Below are 16,921 nucleotides of genomic sequence, written 5' to 3' on the forward strand. Positions count from 1 at the left end.
TTCAGGGGGGGCACAAGGATACCTTGTTATACAAAACGAACGAAATTATAATGGGACCGAATTAAGGGTCTGGGGGGGGCCCGGGCCCCCGTGCCCCCCCCCCCCCCCCTGGATCCGCCTATGTCAACGGGAATGAAAAAAATTTAGATTTACTTGACTGGTTTTGTTGGTGTGCAACATCATCTGGCTCTACAGAAAAGCGCATGACCACAAATTCACTGTGTCAATAGGAATGGAAGAAGGTTAATTAAAGGAATAAGAAAATAATACCATTGCTAAAAACCCTTTATAAAGACTTTTAAAGAAATTTCTATAGTCTAGGAAGGGCATACCCAGGATCAAAACAAGGTTGGTGGGGTGCGTGTCATATGGTTGTTCAGATTGGGACATTTCATTAAGGGAAAGGCAATTGAACAAAAATGTAATATATATTATTATTGCTTGCACCATTAATAGTTACTACAATCATTTGGTTAAAAAACTATTGTTATTCTAGCAACCTGTTTTAAGCGAGCATAAGTTTTCTTGGGTTCGAAGATAACTTATTCATAACCCTGTAAACCAAAAGTGTTGTGAAAATGTTGCAAAAACATTGCGCTGCAACCAACATGGAGCTGCTGCAACTTAATCGCAACGTTGCAAAACCAGTCAAAAGTCCTCTCTACCACGTTTTTGCAACGTATTCGCAACCTCTGGTGAGACTTTTTTACAACACTTCTGCGCAACTCCTGCAACGCACTTGAAACATTTATGCAACTCCTGCAACATACTTGCAACATTTATGCAACCCTTCAAAATAATACTCACAATATGCCTTTAAAGAAAAAAAAAATATTTATTTATGACATGACAGATTTTAATTTTAGATATTCTTCAAGATTTGCATAGCAAAAACCTCACTAAAAAATGCAAATGTTGGAGGGAGAGAGATGGAGTAGCGACGCATTTGATATTACAAACATAGGCAGATCTAGGGGGAGGGGCACAGGCAGTGACGGCGCTAGCAGGTGCGGGGCTAGGGGCGAACCTTCAGTGCGGGGCCCTTCACTTAAAATATTAAACTCTATACCCCATCTACGAACTCGAGCATTTTGAATCCCTACCACTCTCTGGCTAAGTATGTGTTCCCCTCCCAAATTCAGACTTCGTAATTACGCCGTTATGATACCATCACGCAGTTGAGTTCAAAATAGTATAATACAAATTAAATTTATAATTATATTTATTCATAAAATTATAACGTAAAATAAACATAAAAAGCGCACTTTTTACTTTAAATTATTGCATTATTATTCCTTTTTCATAATATTGTTTTTTGTCTAGCACGGACTTAACAATACAGTAATAGTTGAAATTGCGTTTTCAAACTATCGTATATTTTAATTTTTTTTCACGAACGCGGGGCCCCCCAAGGCGCGGGGCCCGGGGCAGTCGCCCCGGTCGCCCCGCCCTAAGGCCGGCTCTGGGCACGGGAGCACGTGCCCCCCCCAGACCCTTAAAAAATATGCAATGCAAGATTTTTAATACAGTCCCATTATCATTGCGCTCGTTTTGTATTATGAGGTATCCCCCCCCCCCCCCTGAAACAAAATCTTGAATACGGCCTTGCTTGTGCCCCTCCAGAAAGAAATCCTGGATCCACCCCTGGTTTTGAATATGCAAATATCAATATTCTCTATGCACCAAATATACATATCAGTATCAAAATGTAGCAATATCATATCAGTAGCAAGTGTCGTGCCGTCTTTCCTTTCTTTATCTCATATGCAGGGTTTCTGTGTACTCGCTGCACCCCTGCTCGTATGCTTCGAAATTTTCTAAGTGCGACAAAATTGTCTTAAGGCCGAAATTTTTTTTTCTCGTGAGAGGCACTTTGCTTCAGAAGATGAAAAAACCCTTTAAAAACCATCGTAATTACGCCGCAGGGGAGAATGACGCCTCGGTAGCTTAACTGGCTAAAGCACTCGGCCGGAAATCGAGGGATCCGGGTTCGAATCCCGGTCAAGGCGAATGATTTTTCCTCTGTGGATTTTTCGCACTATTTGTGCATTGCGGGTGACTCCGTAAAAAGTTATCACCGTGGCTAGTCCCGGTATACTTTCATAAGTCCAGAGCGAACACCTCTAGTGTTCAAAGTTCGGGCTTTGCTCTCCGGCTGTGGCGCCATGCGCACGACCTGGACTGCTAGTCGCATCATATGCTCAGCAGTCCATACCACCTTGTCCGGTAAAGTCCACAAATTTCCACAGGGGAGAATGACGCCTCGGTAGCTTAACTGGCTAAAGCACTCGGCCGGAAATCGAGGGATCCGGGTTCGAATCCCGGTCAAGGCGAATGATTTTTCCTCTGTGGATTTTTCGCACCACATATTTGAATGTATGTTTGGGGAAAACTATGTCCAAATAAGCGACCGTGTCACAACCTTTCTGCAACATGTCACAACCTTTCTGCATCCTAGTGAACATTCCACCCTCACATACAATCAGTGTCTTACGAATAGGATGAATCTGATTTAAATATGTATATCCTCTGGCTAAAATATTACGCTATATAATTTTTCAGACCAAATGAGTGTAAGCGACGTAATTAAGACATTACAGAAATGTTGCCAAAAGCCTAGCTGCTTACTGCAACCTCTTGCAACGTTTCCGCAACACATTGTGTTTTCTGGGAATTTAATTATGTATCATTTTATTATATTTTTGCTTTTTGGGAGGGATAGCTGTCTGGGTATCCTCGCTCGGATGGCTCGAGGGCGTCTACTTCAAATACAGCTTACCACAGAGCAGTGGCGGCGCGTGCGTATAAGCATGTTAGCAAGTGCACACCCAAAGATGAATAAATTATAAAAGAAAACTATTCCTTTGCAACGCGAAGGATAAAAGTACTGTCTGCATATGCAAGAAACATGAGCCTCCGAACGCTACAGCTATCTCCTTTTCGAATTCACCGCTCTACAAGTGTGCGATCCCGTGGCATCATGCCGGGCGCATTTTCGGTCTGTGCGATCGCTTGAGGGTGCTCTGGCGGGACGAGGTAAGCGGGGGGGTATGTGCTGTTCAAAGGGGCGATGGGAGCAGACTCAAAACCATGCGAATGCGCATGTTTTTGGTGACTGACTAGCAGGTAGTGTAGTGGTGTAGCCGCCACCTACACTACCTGCGCCCAGGATCCTAGTCCGTCTACAGAGCCATCTGTATAGCCGTTTTCTACACTACTTCCTCATAGGGTGTAAGGAAAAGAGAATGAATTTCAACTACCGTCACTTGTAAAGGTGTGTTGAGAATAATTATTTTCATACATGCTAATATTATTTCTGTTCATGTAATTTTAAGGGTAGAGTGTACCAGTGATATGTTTTGCTTGCTATGTATTCTATTACGACGAAATATGATGCTCATGGATTAGGATTAACATAATATAATTAAATCTTCCTATATCTGCTCTAATGCACACCCTAGATAAATTACCACCAGCCATCACTGCCACAGAGGATAGGTTGAGTTGGGAAGCCTTAGTGATATCCAAGGAAAAGGAAAGCTAAGAAGATTGGTACCTAACACATGTCCCTGAGTCACAACAGCTCACCAGGTGGCAGGATGAGGGCTCTGATGGCAAGTAATGGGAGGTTAATTTAAGGAGAGTGAGATGGGAAAAGAATATGGTTTAGCAAAATTCATTCATCACGATTAACCATTTAATATGGACTCTAGGGGGTCCAGTATAGCTGAGTGGTTCAGGAAATTCTGAACCAGTTCACAATTCTGAATTAAAAAATTTTTGACTTTGGTTTGACGATAGCAAAGACTGGACCTGTATTTTAAATTGAACAATTTTTTTCCACCAAACTGGTGTTCTTACAACCAATATTACATAATCCATGTATAAGTCCCTTGATCTCCACTCCATCTATAGGACCTCAAATTCAAATGTACTAACATGGTTTAATATTAACAAATGTTTATTACTTTCCAAATTGTTGTGAAGAGTTTATTTTATTATGTATATAGAAAATAGAAATCCCTCCTATGTAATAGTTAAATTGAAACACCGTTCCATGCATCAAACTGCAACCCATCCCACATATCCTGCAAAAATAATTTTACCTCAGTGCTTAAAAATTGCATTTATATATTTTTTGTCCATTATGACAAACTGTGAACAACATTCAGCACTCAAGTCGAATCATTTAAATGGACTAATTAAACAAAATTCCAAGCATGGAGCAGTAGTCAATATGGGCAATATATTTACAGATTTTGTTTTCAACTGTATACCCCGAAATTATAGGATGACTCAGTGGAGTAGCATATTTCTCAGGAAACTGTTTCATTTTAATACTTAAAATAAATGGATGAAATAAGCTAGAGAATTTCATAAAAATGGCCCCACATATTATAGCATAAAGGCTTTTATTTCAATGAAACAATTTTTAAAAAGGCATTGCGGTTTTATTGTAAAATATAAATACAGTACAGGGACAGTAACAAATTATGTACAATATAAATGAAATTCATAAAAACGTGGAATGCACAAATGAGTGTTCAACTTTACTCGACAATGCTATGAGTGCACTTTTTGATGGGACAAAATACAACATCAGTTTGCTGGTTTACAAAGAGAAGATTAAGCTGAGAGTCCAGGCCTACATTCTCAATCCTGAGAAGTTCTGCTACCCTTGTGCCTGCTTTCTTTTGAACAATAGCATGCCCAGAAACTCTCATCGCTTGGGTGTCCTGAAAACCAAAGAGCTGAACATGGCAGGTGACATCTACCCTTATGCACTTCACAACACCTTCCTTAGGAATATTTAGCAATGCAGAGACACTGCTCATTGCTAAAGCATCATTGTCTTCCACTTGGGGAGAATCTGCTCGGAAAACAACAGCTTCACCAAGTCTTTGGCCTCCAGCACAAACTGCAAAGCGCATCCCTGTGAAAACTGCCCTTGGCTCAAACCCAAATCCATCAGGCTGTGAGTCACTCCAAAATGTGAATGCAGATGGGTTGTTGAGGCTATCCGGCTCAAAACTGATCCTCTTTCCATAACCAGCCCCAATGCTGAGGAGGCGTAAAGACCTTCCTCCAAATAGAGGTCGAGGATTTCCAGCAGGTCGGACACGATAATGAAATCCAGGTGTAATTCTAGGATCGACATAAGTACCTGAAAAGGAGAGGGCATTCATCATGAGGCAACCTATAAATTAACTTTTCATGCACCACTTTCAATGTGAAAGTGAACTGATGTACACTTATGCAATACCGAATCCACGGTAGAAAGTTATAATATACAATTGGCACCATGCAAATTGCGAGAAATATGTAAAAACATTATGGATGAGTAACTAAGATGTAGCTTCTAAAGCATAAATCAAAATGAATATTCATTGCATTTCCTCATATGTGAATACAAATGAATTTCTGAGCATTGACGAAGTCCAAATTTTCTAAAAATTTCCACTCTAATCAGTGGATCAAACAAATTGCTTACCAATGACAGGCAGTTCATGAGCCTCAAGACCAAAAACAGTGTATTTGGTTGGTATGTCTCCAATCTTTTCTCCAGACACCTTGGTGCGTCTCCACTTCTTATCATCCACTCCTGGAGTCAAGGTGAATCCCCTCTTCTGTCCCACAGCAACATTCACAATCCTAATGATTTTAGCAGCCTTAGATCCAGGAGATTTTCTCACAATAGCCATTCCGGATACTGTAACAACCTGAGCAGTGCTTCCAGTCTCAAAGCATTCAAATTTGCACTGCATTCGGAGACGAATGGTTTTCTCTGTTCCTCTCTTCTCCCCATCAGTTGTTTCGGCTGATAGTCTCTGTCCAGTTTCCATTTGCGGCATCTGGGAAACAACAGAAATAATGTGAATGTGATAAAAAAAGAGAATACTGACATAGTCCATGAACAAAAGAGAATATAAGACCAAATAAAGTTAAATTTAAAAAATCAGTTTCCAGAATCTTGTATAGAGGGAATTTTAGAGCTGTGAAAATGCTTTGTATATGTAATGATGATTTTAGCTGATATGAAGAGACTTCATTTATATTTTTCTTAAGCCCAAAGTCACACAAACTTAAGCCATGTTATGCAAAGCTTAGTTGCTGTTAATGACGTTTGCATGTGTTACCAAAATGAGTCCCTGATTTTAGAAGTATCTAATTGAATTAATGTTAGATCAGTTTCAAAATTTGATTAATACTATTAAATAAAGAAGAGATAGGAAAACCAACAAATGAATCAACAAGAACACAACATTTCTTATACATGGTAATGGTGACTGACTAAATAAAACTTGATTTAAAGCTCATGACCAACCCAACACAATTCTTTCTACCAGTTCATTCCCATAAAGTTTTCTTTTAAGGGAATCAAGTTTACAAGGAAGTAAACTGAGCACAAAGTTAGCATTCCCTCCCAACTTTCGTGCCTCACTGCACTCTATTTCCCATTACTGTTCACAGTTAGAGGTCAGGAAGTTTCAAATAAACCCATCTAATATTAGAAGGATTGGTGAAATTCTGTTTGCCATAAAGTAAGCAAGCATAGGCAGATCTAGGGGGTGGGGGCACGTGCCCCCAAAGACCCTCAATAAATATGCAAGATTTTTAATAGGGTCCCATTATCAATGCGTTTGTTTTGTATTATGAGGTATCTTTGTCCCCCCCCCCCCCGCAGAAAGAAATCCTAGATCCGCCCTTGTATGCAAGGGTTCATATTCTCATAGTCTCTTCATTACTATCAATATTTAATTTTTATTACGATGTCTTCTTCAGTTCCCTGCCTTTTCTCTAGCCCAAAGACTAGGTAATATGTATGTTAATTATCCTAGTATTATAACCTGGCATCTTACCTCCATACGGACAACTTCCAAAGTTCCCATGGCCAGGTGGTTAGCATCGTGTACAGTGAATTTGTCTCCAGGAGAGACCACCACTAACTCAAAGGCAAATCCATTAGGATGGGAGTCACTCCAGAAGTAATTCCCATTGCTGTTGAGCCTATTGGTGTCAGCTTCAAAGGTGAATCGGTGGCAGTATCCATTTCCAATGCTAAGCAGTGTTAGAGCCCTCCCACCAAAAAGGTAGTTCAAGCCCTTTGCATCAGCGTTGCAGTCAGCTGGAACTGGTCCCACGAGTGAGCGGACCCTATAACGGAATCCTGGGACGATTCGAGGGTCCACGTACAGGCCAACCACTGGAAATTCATTCCTCCTCACCCAGCTGGCTGGGATCTCGTAGCAGGCAGGGAAATCACCCAATGAGCCAGCATCAAGCCGTAGTACAGTGCTGACTTCCTCAGAGAGACTCTTGAAGACCTCAAGGTCAGGAATGGCGCTCAAGTGCCCACCATCATTAGTGCTCTTCCTCCTGTTAAACTTTAGATCATCCTGAAAGAATGAGCCTAATGAAATCGCTGCATTTGTAAAAATAAATCAACAATTCATTTCAAGCACCCTTCCTAATTCTATAATACAGAGTGATCACAAATATGAGGGGTAAGGTTTTTGAGCAAATTATAAAGAATTAAAAAAATAAATAAAAACAATGCTCATTTCAAATGAATTTATGAAAATGAGTAGTTGTGAATGTACGTCAAGAGCTTAATTTTAAATTTGAATTCAGGAAATGCTGAACATTCGTCCCAACATCACATGAATGAAAATTAAAATGTCATACTAAAACGACAACATCTGAGCTTAATTTCTACTTTTAAATTCAGGATTGTCAGGGTTGCCATTGTATATTTATGACAAAATTTCATGCAATATCTGAAAATTTTCATGTGATTTGGAAGAAATGCATTTTTATTCTACATATGTATATCATAAGATGGAGAATGGAGTGGATTGGAGAAAGAAGGAAGAGTAAAGGATAAGGACAGTAATTGATATCTAACACCAACCGGATGGTAACCGTTCAGTCACCATGGAGTAGTTGGCCGTGGGCAGCGATGGCAACGGAAGTTGCCCAGCACACTTGATCACCATCAGGAAACATGTAGAGGATGCAATTTACCCCACCCCCTGTTCAGGATACATCTCCCCCAACAGCAATGAAAGAGAGTGTTGTTTCATGATGTCTCTTCCGAGGTGGCCGCTACTACAAGGAAGAACCGACAACTGTGTGGCTCTCGCATTCTCACAAAAATGCATTTACGCTTTTCACAAAAATCATCTCCCCACCTTCATTTTTCATCTGGCACACAAGCATCCACACTTAATTGCAACAATTTGTTTTCTTATCTGAGGAAACACATACACATACATGCACCAACATACCTTAGTTAGATGTCATAGGAAATCGAGTTAAAGTATGAAGTGAATCACTATTATCCATAGAAAGGGCAACTGCCCAAATGCACTTTAAATATTGAAAATGGGAAATGACTCAAGGTCATATGCATTTAAAAATCTAGACTTTAATTTAATCTTTTAAAATTAGTAAAGAAAACAATATCCCAGGTTTCCGCAATGTGACAACATAACGTTCTCTCCAAAAAGTCCAACTGCACATTTTAATTTTTTTTTCTATCCGATAATTGACGTTGAAAATGGAAAACGGTTAATTTTAAAAAAATTTAGAATGACAAGCACACACTGAACATTCATCTTTCTACATTCAAGCCAAATAATAATTTTAATTCATGTTTGTAACAATATTTCAATATTAAGTTTTAATAAATAATAAAATAATCAATAGTCAATATAAATAAATATATTTCAATTGAGTCATTTCCCAACAGAAGCAGCAATAATGTTTGATACCATACAAGACGATGATAGATATGGGATAATTAACATTTTGAGCTAAATATTTCCCTGACAAAGTCAAAGATACTGTCCAACTAAATGAAATGCGTGGTGCATAATCAGAAGGGGCTAGTGACGCGTCTCCGGCATTTCATATTATCATGAAAGACTCCAGATAAATACGCTCCAATATTTAAGAATTATACTTAATTCATCATCTTCAACTCACAAAACTAGGCAAATAACCGACTTTTTACAATGCAATAAGCAAATTAAGTTAGATTTTAGGAAAAAACGGAGGTATTTCGATGCCGCCACCCGAAAACGTGGATCCTGACACAACTGAATAAAAGAATTCTCGCATTTGACGTAACAGAGCGCGTTAATATAACTCAATGCACCTTGTTCAACGCAGAAAATCACCGCAATCCCCATTAGAAATTGTAAATTTATGGAACACATTAGAAGGAAATTTCAACATAATTATTAAGTAGTCTGGGAATTTTACATTCTCTTTTTGGACACCACCGCTGTCATCGAGTGAAGAAATCACGCTTGAATGTTTTCCATAGGTATTGACTTTTTCAAGCAACACGTGAAGCAGCAAATGATTGTATTCAATATCGAAAAATCTATCTACTTAAAAATTTTACTATCGTGATACCTACTGAATTGGGGAAAAAAATCCTAGCGCGGTGGGTGATCTATTTGAACGTGGTTAAACAATTTTCCGAGTTCTTTCTTTACAGAGCAAGAGAAAAAAACTATTCCAGACTTCCTCGACGCGACAGCATAGGAGAAACCCTTTAGGAGCTCTCAATTACTGCGGTTCTCGCCTGACTTTTTCATTTCAAACTCGGAGACACTATTATGGCCTCCCTGATTTCCGCTTCTACGCTGAGCAAACAGGTAGTGTTTAAAGCTTCCGGAAGAGTTTGCGAAATAAGTTTCAAATTAAGAAATGCTAAATAAACTGAAGGAAGGCCAATCCTGAAGGCGATAACAATTTTCAAATTGTTAAATTAATTAAATAAAGCGTTCTAATACATTTGTTTGATGTGAAATGCGAAAAATATTATTTTAAGCTGCAACTATCTTAAAAAGTTTGGACTTGGTAGAAAGATCAGTCACCTCGATACATGTACTCTTAGTCCACACTTCATCTTCTTTTATCTACACTAACTTAGATGGTAAATCAGCAGTACATCTAAGTGAAAATTGAAGATACAAGAACTGTCATTCAAGATTTTTTTATATTGGTCGCCACTTGAATTCGTGAGCGTTAATTAATAGGAACAGGTGAAAAATCTTTCCGTCCTTGCGATGAAGAGTGGATTGTACAACAAGGTCGATACGTTCACGTTGCTTCGACTCTCAAAACCCACCGCATTAAAAAATACCCCCTGTCAATGCCGGAAATGAATCACTTCCTAGTTTTAAACACTTTATAATTTTGGAACGAGTTTCAAAACTCAAGAAAATGGGAAGAAAAAGTAATAAGAAACACGTCATAGAAACTGGAACTTTTCCAGGCAGTTTTCTTTTCGTGCCAACGACAAGCGATTCCAAAAACCGCACTACAGACATCAAAATAAACTTCGCCTTCACTCGTTCAGGATCCACATACCTACCATTCTCTGACATCTTTTTTATACCCCACAAGTAAATGAAGACTTACGCAGACTCTACTACGGATGGGGTAAATAAGGTAAATAAACATTGAACATATGACAATTTTTGGATTGTAATCGATACAAACAATTTTGACTGAAGATCTAACCGCGATTTCGAAGAGATGAAAGTTAAAATATTTCCTTCGTATTCCGTGATTTTTAAAGGGAGTTTTCAACACAAAAGGGAGTTTTGACGCTTCTTATCAACCCTGAGTATGAGTTTCAGATAAAGGAAAATTTGATGACAACTTATTCACGCACTTTTACAAGGAAAGAAAGAAATCAGCAATCCAAATCGAAGAAGCAAAAAATATCTCATCTCCAATCGAGGAGATATCAATCCAATATAACTTCAAAATTAAAATTTCACGAAGTCCGATTTAATATAAACACACCCTCAGAGTGATAAGAATGCTGAAAATGCTTTACGCAGATGCTATCCAAGAAACCTCTCGCTCAAAATGACTACCTGGGAAGACGCGAGCGAAACCACGCAACTTAAGAAGGGGGTATGTAATTAAAAATCCTATCATCAGAAAGATAAGTATAAGCCATAGGTAAATGATAGCCTTTGAATCGACTATGATTTCAAATATTTATCGTGAATGCTAATCATTTTGACCCAGGGAATCTGCAGCCATTGGGTATTGACATAAAAATAAAAATGGAACGCAAGGAAAAGAACCCCATTATAAATTACGCGACCCGATATGTGTTTCAAGAAGTCGAAAAAAGTTTGCTTATATAAAAAACTACTCTATTCTCAAACGAATATTTGATAATAAAAATAAAAATTACACTTCTGCATTCCCGATTGCCGCGACCCCTTTCAAATAGACGTGAATCCGCTCTTTCTATGCATTCAAAATAAGTGCCATCAGCTTAAAAAGAACACATACAAAATTTTCCGAACAGGCAGAGACAAGCAACATATGCTCAGGATGAGTTTGAACTGCTAAGTGCTGAAGGCAACGCTCATTCATCTATCCACAGCAAAAGGATGACCCTCTCAGCATCATTTATACGGAGACATTTCATCTTTAAATGCGATTACGAGATAAAATTAAATCGCATTCAACACAGACTTCCAAGATACTGGTATCGTATCGAGGCAAAATCAGTCAAGTAAATGACAATACTGCCTTGAAACCAAACCACGGCGAGGATCAGAGCCATGTAGGGAAACTTCGGTTCACATACTGAGACAGACGCGGAATTACAAAACTTTAGAACTTGGCAGCCCGACCTGAAGCAAAATAGGTTGCCAATCTCTGCTCTCAGGGAAGTATATGATCCATCCAGTAAATATCCAGCCTTTTATAACATGGACAATGTTTTTTTTCAGCTGGAGATATTACCAAAACCAAAATCATTCGAGCGAGTAAGTCATCGGGGATAGCATCGTGTTTCCAAAAATGTAGTTCATTGCTCACATAAAAGGGAAGAGAATTCATTAACACTACCAGGACTTGGAGGATCAACTAACCATAAGTTCCTCCCCGAAAATTGAATAACGAACCTAATTCAACCTTGACACCAACATAAAACAAAGGAGCTCAAGATTATTAAACCGCACCAGGTTCAACACGATCCTCATCGTTTCCATGAACGACTCATCCCTTGTCCTCTGGGATCTGAGAATAAAATCACTGAATGGGGGTTTTTCATGAACAACGGCTTATTTTATTTCGTAAATTCTCATCATAGATCAATGTTGCAAAGTTACCTTCCCATAACAGAGGGAGTTAAGTAAGTAATTTAACTTTAAAAAATAGAATTTCGCTTTCTGAAGAATAACGTCCACTTTCATGAGATATCAATTCATGTACCAATGCCAAGAATGGAGACGGTCAGTCCCTTATCTGCCCCTGCTGAAAAGAGGCATGAAATGACGTCACCACATTTTCCTACCATGACATTTCCGTGAGATTTCGTTCCACCCAAATACGTCACAGTCAGTTCCATAAACTCAAATGAGTTACGAAAATAAGTTAAGGAAATTAAATTTTTACGGTCCCATGAACGATAAGCATAATTAAAAAAATAACGAGAATCCCCCACTCTAGGATCCCAGAATACGATGGACAAATACTTTAGCGAAACGTCCGAAGATGTGGAGAACAAGGCCCGGTTTAAAAACCAAAGTTCCATCCTCTATGCCATTCAAATATTCATCCTGCAATCATACAACATGGTAGAGTATTGAAATACAATACTTCAGCATTTTCAAGTCAAATGGACAGTAAACAAACAGGTCAAGTTGTATAGTAAAATAATGAATGTATGATGAAAAACTTATCCTTGAGTCACATGCACATAGACGGGGGCTCTCCCGAGCATCGCCATCGAGATTCGATGAGTGCCTTAAAGCTAGAATGGAACCGACCTTACCTGTTCATGATCTGATAAGTACAGGCAGTCGTCCGGGTGACATGGGCTGGTGCGACCGCTATTCTTAAGCGGGGCTTCATCCTGGAAAGATAGGCGAAATCTGAGTAAGGAATCTCCTATCGTCTCGTTCCCATCACGCTCTTGTTACGCCAGCCACGGTAACCAACTGGCGTTTCAGAAGATACCCTATGCATTGAGTTTATTCTGAAACCATGACTTGGAGCAATAAAAATGCAACAGTTAATCTCTTGGAGAAAAGAATGGAGGCAAGTGATTGAACTGGCTACGGATGTCATACCTACAGTAGGTAAGTTTTAAAACAAGTGTAACCCGATGACCACGGAAAGGTGACCGCGATTAAAATTCTAGTCATGGTATAAGATTTCAAATCCTATTTCAAAGCATGTAACCATCGTAAGAAGAGCGTTGTGAAAACGAGATATATACTGCTATCCAGGCGCGGAATGGGTGACTAGAGATAAGTACCAAATGAGCTATTATGATGAACGCGACGAACAAACATAACATATAATATATAGGGTATGTAACTATTTGAGCTCGCTACGTAATTAGCATATTTTAATAAATTTCCTGAAAATAGAAACTCAACCATCCCTGAACTTTTCATGAAAAAGGCATGTTTGAATGGGAAATTTTCCAGATAATCGACCTCCTTATATCAGATAAACTTCATTGGGCGACCAATAATTCATTTCATTATTTTTAAGTACCTCTCTAAAGGCCTGTTTACACGATACATTAACACGTACGAGTTAATGTACGTTTGCGTGAATGATTTTTGTGGACCGGAACGGAACATGTACGAATGCATAGAACAGGTTCTATTTTCTGTGCATGCATTTGCACAAGTTGGGTGGTTACACGGTGCATTTTGGCGTTCATTCTCGCGTTCATACATTTATACATTAACCCGTACGTGTTAATGTACCGTGTAAACAGGCCTTAAAATTTTATCGTGCCCCCCTCGCACCAAAATTTAACGGCACACGCTGCGCCGAAAAATCTACCGTATTCCCACGGGTACAAAAACATTTAACCGAACTACGACTCGCTCAATAACGCTTCGTTGAATCGAGCAGACTAACCCCAGACAGATGCATAAAGGGACATGAAGAATCTGTATTTTCTCCTCAAGTCCAAAGGTTCGAATTAAACCTTAGGGGGATATTCTCGGCTGGCGCGTAGCAACTAAAAGTTCCCAGGAGAAAACAGTTTTCAAAATGCGTAAGTACTACGCAATTTAATAGCCCGAGTAAATAAAATAACAATATTTGATAATTTCATCGAGATAATTAACAATGTTTCTGCATATTTATGAACGTTTCAGCGGGGTAAAACAAAAGAGGAAATGTTAATTAATTAATTAATAAAACTGATGAATTCCACAATAAGCTGAAATAACGGGCAATGGGAAATACATACCTATATTACATAACGAAAAAATGGGACAAATTCTTAGCAAAAGGAGCAGTTCCCAGCATGGGTGAGTTGTGAAGACAAAATTGATGTGGAGTTCCCATAGCTTACTAAAGGAAAGCTGAAACAATGAAAAATCAGTATAGGGATCTTAAAGGCTGACATTTTTACTGCGTAACTCCTCTTCCGATAGAGAAATTTGAGTGGATGAGCTACAGAGCTGAAATTAACCCTAATGGAAAATTTTGTCCCTTGGGCACATTAGACTACGAACATTTGCTTTCACTTGACCTGTATTTTCCGATATGGAATTAAGATCACTTTGGCCTTAATGAAAATTCATGAAGCTGCTTTCTTGACCTCTTTTCAGTCTGAATCCTTTATAAACATCACCAATGGTCACCCATAATAACCCACAGGTTCTAAAAAATAACATTTAATTGTGAGTTGTTTTCATCCAGAAAAGATGCCCAACTGAAACCGAAAGGGAAATTATAAGTCCAAAATTAACTCGGCGTTTTAAGTTACATTACACCAATAATTCTGAAGCTGAAAATAATTTTAAAGCAATAACTCATAATAATTTGAATATACAAGGAAAAAGAGCTCAGATTTCTTTCATAATTAATTTTTTAATATCGACAGCAACAAATATAATTTTGCATTCGGCAATAAACTTTTTATTAAGGCCAATCCATGGCTAGCCAATATTACAAAATATCCGAACATTGTAATAGTAACAGCATAATATAGTGACCATAAAAACAAAACAAATCAATTTCGGCATATTTAGAGAGGGACGTGTAATAAAATAAATATAATGGGGCTAAAGAGAGCATTTCATTGCAAGAGGTAGAATATTTTTATGAGAATACAGCCATGGCATATTGTGGTGGACATAGTAAATTATGATTTAGCATCATTAGGTAGCGCTCCGTATACGAACTCCGGCAGCAGACTCCGTGTCCTAATTTCCGGGCGGCTACTGGTGGTACCCGAGCTTCTCGAAGTTTCGGGGCCTCGCCCTCCCGTCGAGAACTTTCCTCCTGCCTCGCAGCGGGAATCCAAATCGATACTTACCCCGGACCATAGTGGGGGATGCTCTAAGGTAAACCCGCACAAATACAATGTTAATACCGTGTAAACGGACAATTTCCGAGTACGGCTATAAAACTTTTGAAGCCTTATGACTGTGAGTTATGATAAATAACTAGGATATCTATTTCATTAACCTTAAGCAGCCAGAGTAAGTAATCACCCCTACTACCGATGGATATATCGCCGAATGACTTCAATTAGTAGCATTACGTCGTTATTGTTTACTTTTATAGTTAAATGGATGAATAACGCTTTTCACTATTTGCATTAAAGAACTTAGATTGGCAATTAAACATCTGTAAACTCAGGATTAATGAATGAAAAATAGAATGTATTCAAAGATTAATTAATGAGAATGAGCATGTTGCTGCATTATTGAATTCAACAACGCCATCCAGTATTTAAAATTAACTTTTAGCGATTGAGTTCTAAGCTACCAGGTTACCTACTCGATAAGCTGAGTGAGGCACAAAAATGGTAGGCTCAGAGTATGATAATAGGCTCCAATACATTTGCGGGCTGTATTTTCTTTGGACGAAGGAGCCAGCAATATTCAGGCCTGGATGAGCCTACAATGCGAGGTCTATGACGAGCCTCAAAGTGGGTATATTTGGCTATTTTGTAAGGTCCAAGAAATGACCCAGTGCCTCCACCCCTGCCTTCAATGTCCCAACTAGCCTTTCTTAGAGGGAGGGTACAATAACAAGAAAGCTATCCATTCATCCGGCCAAGAAGCCAGGTCTAAAAATAGAACTGGAAGGAACCCCAGAAATCCCAAACCGGCCCCAACTTTCCTAGCTTCAGAGGGAAGTGCATCTCTCCCAGCAACGTGAGATGAGAATTCACGGATTGGTGAACGAAAATATGGACTTAGCTGAATTTCACGCACTAATATCACAAAAACGAAAGAAATGTATTGGGGTGTTGCTGGAGTCACTAATTCACCTGTGCTGGTGGGAATAGCTCGGTGAGTAGATTACTGCTCTCCTCCAGGCACGGGGTCATGCGCCGGGCCCACAACCTCTGCAGACCGGGTGGGGTCACCTCGGCAAGTGGATCGTGCAAGTCGCCCTCCATTGCTCGACCTTTTTCTTCTCCGAGGATACAGAAACGATTCCTTGTGAGCGCAGGAGATAACTGAGAGCTACGAGCGGATGTTGGTCTTGGTGAGACGCTGTTGACGCTCGGCGTTATCAAATTTCAGGGGAAACGAGAGAGATAGATAGATGTGAACTCCTACCAGATCTGCGACACTGGGTAAACTGGAAAAATTCTCACGGGTAAACGACCGCAGTAAGAACGTACACGTGACTCACTTCGACGACGTCTGAACGGCAAGTGCTGGAGGTGGGAGCCGAGTGTTCCGTTTTTAAAAGCGTTGCATTACCCCCTCCCCCGCTCCGACTCCCTCCCCTACATACTTCCGAATGCCTCGACCTCACCCCCATCCCACCGACTCCGAACCTCCCTTGTGGCGGCCAGGTTCTTGTTCCCTATTGGTCGACGAGCCGGGTCGCGGAAGGTATGTAGGGGGTAGGGGAAAGATGAAGAGGGAAGGGGAAC

At 39.5% G+C, this 16,921-nt stretch overlaps 1 protein-coding gene across 1 annotated transcript; it reads right to left on the bottom strand.

Annotated features, from left to right (window-relative positions):
• Window positions 1–4,429: 4,429 nt before the first annotated feature.
• On the bottom strand, window positions 4,430–16,704 carry LOC124159158. The gene is made up of 5 exons (XM_046534770.1): window positions 16,304–16,704; window positions 12,824–12,904; window positions 6,861–7,397; window positions 5,492–5,852; window positions 4,430–5,164 (listed from the first exon to the last, which is right to left on the bottom strand). The coding sequence occupies exons 1-5, from the start codon at window positions 16,433–16,435 to the stop codon at window positions 4,551–4,553; spliced, it is 1,725 nt and encodes a 574-aa protein (XP_046390726.1). The 5' UTR covers window positions 16,436–16,704; the 3' UTR covers window positions 4,430–4,550.
• Between the last annotated feature and the right edge of the window lie 217 nt (window positions 16,705–16,921).

This window comes from Ischnura elegans, chromosome 5, assembly GCF_921293095.1.
Source record: "Ischnura elegans chromosome 5, ioIscEleg1.1, whole genome shotgun sequence".
Classification (NCBI taxonomy): domain Eukaryota; kingdom Metazoa; phylum Arthropoda; class Insecta; order Odonata; family Coenagrionidae; genus Ischnura; species Ischnura elegans.

Excerpts from the sequence above, each read along its gene's own strand:
- LOC124159158 (XM_046534770.1), bottom strand. The coding sequence starts at position 16,435 with ATGGAGGGCGACTTGCACGATCCACTTGCCGAGGTGACCCCACCCGGT. Across the intron at positions 12,905-16,303 it reads AGCTATTCCCACCAGCACAG|GATGAAGCCCCGCTTAAGAA; the intron begins GTGAATTAGTGA and ends CTATCTTTCCAG. Across the intron at positions 5,165-5,491 it reads TCATGAACTGCCTGTCATTG|GTACTTATGTCGATCCTAGA; the intron begins GTAAGCAATTTG and ends TCTCCTTTTCAG.